Genomic DNA, 8,776 nt, shown 5'->3' with positions numbered 1-8,776 from the left:
TAAGTTATGTGATATTTAGTATTAGCTTTGGACTAATATATGTGTAATGTAAACACATTTGAGATTTTCATTACAGTGTTATGTACTTGATGTTCTGAATTGTCTTGGTATGTTCTGAATTGTCTTGATGTTCTGATTATTATGTTGATTTATATTAAAGTAGTATTAGCAATGGTTGACTATTTGTTACTTTGTTGTGTAGCTTAAACCAATATGGATGATTATAATGGTACTCATGAGAGTGGCCATTTTATGGAACTATTAATGGATGGGGATTACAGAAATTACTGTGATGATCATGATGGTGGTGATTATAACAATGCTGACAATAATAATGATGGTGATAACAATGATGATGATGATGATGGTGAGAGTAGTGACAGTGATGATGACAGTGACAATGATTCTAATGATGATGATAGTAATGACAATTCTGATGAGAAGTTTTACTAGCTTGTGGCAGTTACCTGTGAAGTAGTTGTGACATATTTCAATAAGTACATTAATAAGACTCCTTGTTATGATTCTGAACAAACAGGGTGGGCTTGGGTGAGACACTGTATGGAAGGTAATGAGAAATTGTGTTACAATATGTTTAGAATGAAAAAGGAGGTGTTTCATAATTTGTGTCAAGTTTTACAACATGACTATGGACTTCAACATTCAAGGAATATAAGGTTAGAAGAGTCAGTGGCAATCTGTTTACTGATACTTGGTCATGGAACATGAAACCGAATGGTTCAAGAAATATTTCAGCATTCAGGTGAAACCATAAGTAGACATTTTGAGAAGATGATCACTCTGTTGGGTGCTCGCTTGGCAGCTGCATATGTAAAGCCTTCGGATCCAACTTTTAGTGAAGTTCCAACCAAAATACAAGATCATCCAATTTATTGGCCACATTTCAAAGTATGTGTACTATTGTATATTTGAATAAGTGCTATTGTCTATAAGATAATACAATGCATGTGGAACAAAAAACTATTAATGTTTTTATTAGGATTGCATCGGTGCGATTGATGGCACACATGTGATAGCGGTTGTACCTACTGAGAAGTCCATTCCATACTTTGGAAGAAAGGGATATCCAATCCAAAATGTGATGGCTGCATGTAACTTTGATATGTTATTCACATTTGTTTTTCCTGGATGGAAAGGTGTAGCACACGACACCTCCATTTTTCTTGATACTATTTGTAGATAAAGTAACAACTTTCCGCACCCACCACCAGGTTTGTGCCATAGTTAATCAATTGTTCATTATAATGACATATTGCGTGTGTGTTAATACAATTGATTTTTTTTTTCTAGGGAAATATTATGTAGTTGATTCTGAATACCCAATGATGAAAGACTATTTGGCACCATACAAGGGGATTTCATACCATCTTCAGGAATTTCGAAGGAGAGGTGGAAGCCCTAGAACTAGACATGAAAAATTTAATCATGCTCACTCATCTCTTCAATATACGATTGAGCGCACTTTTGGTGTGTGAAAGAATAAATGGAGAATTATTAGAAACATGCCATCTTTTCCATTCCATATCCAAATACTTATTGTATCTGCTACTATGGCTCTTCATAATTTTGTTAGACTCAATGATAGGGATGATAGGGGCTTCATAAACGCCAATCGAGATTCAATTTCTAGAAGAGAACATAATAGTGAAGCAGGTAGCAGTTATGAGCAGAACTCAGGATCTTTAACAGACCCTGTGATGGTGGTTCTTCGATTCCATTGCTAATTCCATTTGGGGGGATAATAATTAGTAGTTGTCTTTTTTTTTTTTTTTTATTAATATCATGTAGTACAATTTAAACTTGGGTTATTGGTGTGTATTTTATCATCTTTTTTACATTTTTATGTAGTACAATTTAAACTTGGATTATTGGTGTATATTTTATCATCTTTTTACATTTTCATTTTGTGCTTCATGATGATGAAAATTATTTAGATTTAATTAATATTGATAAGAAGTCATTAATGGTAATAACAAATAATTATGACACTAAAAAAGAAAAATTGCCCAAACATTATTAAAATGATACCAATAATATATTATTATTATTATTTAGTAAGTATATGAAGTAGTTGATTTACGTATGCAATAAACTCCCTTATATATATATATTGTCCTTTTTGGTAATTTATATCTCAAATTGCAACTTTTATAAGTGCTAGCCAAACATTCAACTTTTTCAAAAAGCAATTTTTAACAGCTTTTACAAAACACTCAGTTTTTAAAAAAAAAAACACTTTTTCATCATGCACTTTTTGAAAACTCAACTTTTTCAAAAAGCCCAACTTCAAAAAGCCGAACCAAACTCACCCTAAATCTGGTCGCAAGAATCAAATGTAGTTAGTGTAGAAAATGGAAAATGAGTCTTGCATAGCTCCACCACAAACGGGTCCAAAACAACAAATATTAAATGATGTAATATTTTTCCTAAATATATATTAAGATAGAGAGAGAGATGCAAAATTCTTAATAACCATTTATGTGTAATAGTGTTTCTTAAAAAATATTTATGTAAAATAGTGTGTCTGGTATTTAATAAATGATGAGTCATATAAAATAATATTATTTTAATCAAAACTTGATACCTTAGTTACAATTTTTTTTAAAACCTAAAACCTAAAATGTAAATTAGATTTAAAACTGAAAGTTAGAGACATTATACGACTAAAATAAATTTTAATCAAACTTCGAGGGTGCACTTTACATTTTAACCACAAAATAAAGTCTAAATTTAATTTTATAGCCTCCAATAATATTGTGTCACATCATAATTTTACAAACAAGGAATTAGATACTAATGTTGCGCCACATCATAATTTTACAAAGAAGACTTTAGATGTGGCTACACGTGATCACACTCCGGCGTATATTCTATACTTCGATGTCACACACAACATCTCTTATTTATCACATTGAGTCAGTGAGTGGATTTACATTTTACAAGCTAGAGCCAATAAACTTGGACAACCCATCCAACTCCTTAACGAATATTTCCATAGCTGGAGCTGGCAAGCAAATCGGAACAACAATCCCATCCTTTCCCATACCATTATTGACAGGAATAAACGTGCAAATCACACCAGGTATAGTCCCGACCCCACCTTTGGCTGGCCCACCATAAATTGGTTTGCCCCACCCAAAATCCACCTTTTTAAACCCGGCACGTGTCAAATCCGACACAAGGAAGGTCCTCATCACAGTGAAGTGGGGCCTACCCCTAATGACCAACATATCAGCCAATGACCGCACGTACTCCTCATTCACCTTATTTTTCGCTTTCTTCACCAATTCCAAAGCATAACCCAATGGTTTCTTACACAGTTTCTCTGCAGTTGTAACCGCCGCAGGCAATGCAAAGCTATTGCCGTAATAACCGGTTGGTAATGGAGGGTTGAGTTTTGCAGATGCATTGATTGCAAAAATAATGCGGACCTCCTCGTCCGAGTCGGGTTGGATCGCTATGGTGCGACAACGCCAGAGATAGGCTGTGAGTAACTCAAATGTAGAGCATTGACTTAGGTGGTGTGGCACAAATTTACGGAGGGCAGAAATCTCAGTGGGTCCGAACAAGAAGAAGCGGAGGGACATGTCATCGAGTGGGAAAATGGTGCCCTTAGTGTCGACAACTTCGTCGTACTCGGGATGCGCGTATGTCACATGTGGTGGGTCACGCGCGTTAAGGAGATGTCTCTGCCATACAGGTAGAATGGATGGGGAAGTTGCACCACGCACCACCTCGCCTACGGCCATCATGAATTTGACAAGTCCGATTCCGTCGCTTATGGCGTGGTTAAGACCTATGGCAAAGATGAATCCACCGCACTTGAGACGCGTCACCTGTCAGGTCAAATCAACAAAATGACATTATTGGAAAAGAGACATATCTATGATCAAGGCTATCAAAATTGAGATTTTACTAGGATCGGTGTGAGTGTTCGAGGATCAAATCGTAGGATTGGCACAAAGAGATTCTACTTTTCAAATTAAAAAAAAAAAAAACTTATAATTATAATTCATCATATATGTTAAAGGAACATTGAGCAAAAGTAATTTTTGACACAAATTAGTACAAACAGCCAATTGTAATGTTGTATTGTTGTAAACAAGAAAGTACTGAGAAAGTAGTTTTTTTTTAACAAGGTGAAAGTACTCAAAATTTTTTTAATAAGAGTGAAAGTACTGATTAAGTAGAACTCTAAAAAGAACAGTACAAATGTGTGTCTGTGTGTGTATATATATATTTCTTTGTTAATTAAATGATAAAATTTTGCTACAAACTTAGTTGTAGTTAATTAATATAACTTCACTCAATATTTTTTTATTTGATGTGAATTTTGACAAAGTTATCATTGAATTATATATTATTTTCTATATATATATTTGCAAAATTTCTAAAAAATAAAAAATTAATAATTCTGTCATCAATTAAATGTTTAGATTTCAAGTTTTTATAATTTAAAATTATAAATAAAAAATAACTTTATGGATCAAATAATAAACAACTTTCAATTGGCACGAACATAAAGAACATGCAATCTAATGGTTGGATTTTCAAAATACGTAACTATGTTAATTTTTTTTAGTGGGAATATGTAAGTATTAAGTCCAACCAAGTTTGTAGCTAAATTTTATTTTTAACCAAATTAGTTGGTTTGTGGCTTTACACAACTATGTCTACTACCATATTTTAAAAAATTAAATGTATATATGTATAGCATAAGGTCAGAAGCCCACTTCCCTAGGGCTCAAGCTAGGATAGTCCCATGAATAGTATCGCCCCTGGACCCATCCCATCATGATTGGCCTGTGGGCGGCCCAAAAACGTTAGGTCATTGCTTGTAATCACAGTATACAAATACACCTCAGGTACTGCATGATTGGCCGGTACTTTAGCAGACTAAATACCCTTGGAGATTGTGCTGCCGAACAAGTTTCAATGGTCAACGCTAGTTCCAATGTACCAAACTCCCATTTCCAATGAAGCATTTTTCTTATCAAGAATAATTAGATTGGGCCCCACCCGCACTAGCGGAATCAGAGAGTAATCATAATTCTACCACTAACCTCAAGCTATAAATAATAGAAGATACAATGAAAGAGGGGTTAAACAATTGGGGAAAAAGAGAGAAAGTAGATGAGCATCCAGAGAGAAGTTATCAAAGGGAGGGAAAGAGAGCAAAGGGAGGGGAAGAGATCAAACACTGTATCAGGCCTTTTGGTGAACCTACCTAGGAGCTATTCATTGTAAGATACTCAAAACCCATAAAATAAGTAAATTGTGGGCCCAAATATAGAGTCCAGCCCTTGGGGGAAAATTGGGCTTGTACAATATATATACACATTCACACACACACACATTGTAGTTGTTAACAAAAAAATATTCTTTATGAAAAAAAAAAATATATAACTAAGTAATGGTAAATAAATTTATAATTAAAATTTATTTAAAGATATTAAAATATAAGTTCATTAAAAGTTTTTAGTATTTGGTTGCTTAACCGATGGATAGTGTATATTTTCAATTGTATTATGTTGCTTTATCCAATTCATTTAGTAATATAATGAATACTCTATAACTCTACGCTTGAAGTTGTTTTGATTCTAATTATTATAATTTTATAAATAGAGTTTCTTTTGGTTGTAACTATATTTAAGTTACAAACGCCTACTAAAAAATATACACCTGGATATGAAAAAAAAAGTAAGAAGAATAACAAGTTTAATCAAGTCTATAAAATTTTCTCTAGATAAATTTGAATACAAAAATTTAACTAGTTATTTTGTGTTTGAAAAATGAAAAGAGTAGATTTGAAGTATGAAAAAAAAATTATTTCAATATGTAAATTTATTAAAGGGTAAATTACAACTTACCCGCATGTGGTTTGGCTAAAATTTAAGTTGCGTATCTATGATTTAAAATTGGACACTTTTCCTATTCGAGGTTGACCGAAATTTAAATTGCATACTTGTGATTTGAAATCTCATGATGTAAGAGTTCCACTGGATTCTTTTTGATCTTATTTGATCTTGTAATTTTATGTTTTTTGAGGAAAGAAACATAAAAATAGAGCAAAATTACATATTTAGTTAGGTTATATTTGGTAATAGTTTTTGTTTTCTATTTTCAAAAACTTGTTTTTGGGAATATAAAGAAAAAAAAATAATTTTCTTGTATTTTTGAAATAAAAAACATGTTTGGTTAGTTGAAATTAAAAAGATAGTTTTTTTAATTAAGAAAAAAAAATAGAAAGTACTAAAATATGTTGTTACTAAGATTTTAACTTTAATGTTAATTCATTAAATGAGATAGATTCATTAAATGAAATACGTGTTTTCATTGGCTTTTGAAAATTGAAAACATTATTTTGCATGTTTTCAGTTTCTTTCACAAATTGAGTTTTGAAAACAGTTTTTATTTTTTACCCATTTTGAGTTGCTAAACAAGTTTTTTAGTCTCAAAAATTGAAAATTGTTTTTGAAAACAGAAAATATGGGGAAAAACAGTTACCAAACATATTCTTATGTTTTTGACAAAGATGGGTTATAGAAATCTAATTAGACTAACCTCAGGTGGGTAAAGTATCAAAATTTAAATTATCGGTAGGCAACTTAAATTTCGACCAAATTAAACCACAAATAAGTAAGTTGTAATTTATTAAATGCCTCAATTTAATTTTTACCTTGGACCCCAAAATGTGTGGAGTTGCCCTGCATGACTAAAAGTTGCACTTAATAGAAAAGTTATTTTAAATAGCTGTAACTAAGGAAATTCACTTTCAGCAAAAAACACCTAAGAAAATTCACTAACTAATAAATTTATGGTAGTTCTTTCTTCTTCTACAGAAATGATTTTTTAACAACTTATTGACTATGGATAGTGAATAATCACTTCCACGTTGATCCATAAATTTTTTTTTTCAACATTCATATAGTTAATTGCTCCAACAAGTTACGACAAAAGTTGTATCTCTGGCTTACTTTAAAAAGTTTCTTTTAAATTTGTCATGTGGTTTTCAGGCAAAAATGATTTTCCCAATAATCGCGGGAAACTTTAACAGGCTAGGGAATTTTTTTTTCTTGTTATAATCATCCAATGATCCAACAACTTAGATGTTGTAGGAGTTCTTTAACCAAATATGTACCTGAATATGCAATAAAGGGCAATTAAGGATCCCTCCAGAGCCAGGAACTTCAAAAAGGAGCTCCTCCCAGCATGGAAATGGTGGTTGAAGTGTATCACCAAACTGTTCAAGTGTAACATCAGCATCAGCCTCAATAAAGATGATACCCTCACCAGTACATTCTACTACAAGCTTTCGGCCAGGTCCTTCCCTAAGCCTACCAGCAAATGGGTAGTAAAACACAAGTGTTTGTGCAAGTGCCTCTCTAATGACTCTCACAGGGTCTCTACCATTCATTGAGGGATCATATTTATAGAATTGTATGAATGGAATTTGAAACCGAAGACCCTCTTGGTCATCAATATCAGAAAGTTGTTTGAATTCATGGGGTGTGGGCTTAGCTGGGACAACTAGTTCTGGTTTGCATCTTCTTACTATGAATACTAGAGAGGTGGCTTGTGGTGCCATGCCAAGAAGAAAGGGGGGTTGATGAGAGTATAGAAGAATAATGAAGAAGTTTTCAGTGGTTGTTGCAGCAGTGTGAGTTATGATGTATTTCGAAGTAGAATTTATAGCAAGCAAGTGAAGGATAAATTTTAACCAAAAAAAAAAAAGAAAAAGGAAAAAAAAGAAGGATAATTACAAAGTACTTTTACCTTTTAATAGAAGGAGACAATTGGGATTTTTTCTGTCATTAAGGAACCTGTGGATCTAATTAAATATAGAATTTACTTATTGATCAATCATTGTTGAAGGTGGGAAATGACGAACAAAAGTACAATGGGCAGGGAGCATGAGAGGACGGCATGTATTATCACTTAAATTTATTTTTTTAATAGTCATAATTTTACTTAGAATTCTCATTTAATGATTTTCTAGTACGTACTACGTAGAAAAATCTTAAGAGAGATCTATAGCCTGAAAGGAACATGTGGATCTAATTAAATATAGAATTTGCTTATTGATCAATCATTGTGGACAAATTAAGAGAGATCTATAGCCTGAAAGGAACATGTGGATCTAATTTTTTTTTTTTATAGATAAAACATGTGGATCTAATTAAATATAGAATTTGCTTATCGATCAATCATTGTTGAAGGTTGAAAATGACGAACAAAAGTACAATGGGCAGGGAGCATGAGAGGACGGCATGCATTATCACTTAAATTTATTTTTTTAATAGTCAAAATTTTACTTAGAATTCTCATTTAATGATTTTCTAGTACATGCTACGTAGAACAATTTTAAAATTTTATTTGTTTGTTTTTTTTTTTTTTTTTGAGGAGGATCTTAAGATTTTTGTTAAACCCATAAAATGATTATATTATAACAAAATTTATTTTAGACCATATAGTAACCATTGTGCATTTAAAACTTTAAAGTTTAACCTCAAAACCATAGCAAATTAAACAGTTTGATATATAATTAATTATTTCTAAATGTTTTTTCACAAACACTCATTTTAAGAAAAATAATAAATAATTATATAAAACTTGAACTTTTGACACGTTTTAATGGTAGCATTTTTTTGTATTTTTTTTTCTCTCGAATTATTATTTTTATATTTATATTTCTTTTATAATTTTTTAATATAAAAATTCTTGATAAAATATTTTTTTTCTATTTTTTTTTCAA

At 31.7% G+C, this 8,776-nt stretch overlaps 1 protein-coding gene and 1 pseudogene across 1 annotated transcript; one reads left to right on the top strand and one right to left on the bottom strand.

The window, feature by feature from the left end:
* The first annotated feature begins 213 nt into the window (after positions 1–213).
* On the top strand, positions 214–1,770 carry LOC142619277 (uncharacterized; annotated as a pseudogene).
* Positions 1,771–2,739: 969 nt separating this feature from the next.
* LOC142618588 (benzyl alcohol O-benzoyltransferase-like) lies at positions 2,740–7,678 on the bottom strand. The gene is made up of 2 exons (XM_075791530.1): positions 7,163–7,678; positions 2,740–3,857 (listed from the first exon to the last, which is right to left on the bottom strand). The coding sequence occupies exons 1-2, from the start codon at positions 7,607–7,609 to the stop codon at positions 2,958–2,960; spliced, it is 1,347 nt and encodes a 448-aa protein (XP_075647645.1). The 5' UTR covers positions 7,610–7,678; the 3' UTR covers positions 2,740–2,957.
* Between the last annotated feature and the right edge of the window lie 1,098 nt (positions 7,679–8,776).

Source organism: Castanea sativa, chromosome 12, assembly GCF_040712315.1.
Source record: "Castanea sativa cultivar Marrone di Chiusa Pesio chromosome 12, ASM4071231v1".
Classification (NCBI taxonomy): Eukaryota; Viridiplantae; Streptophyta; class Magnoliopsida; order Fagales; family Fagaceae; genus Castanea; species Castanea sativa.
The sequence above is the reverse complement of the archived record's forward strand: the minus strand, read 5'-3'. Positions and strand labels throughout refer to the sequence as shown.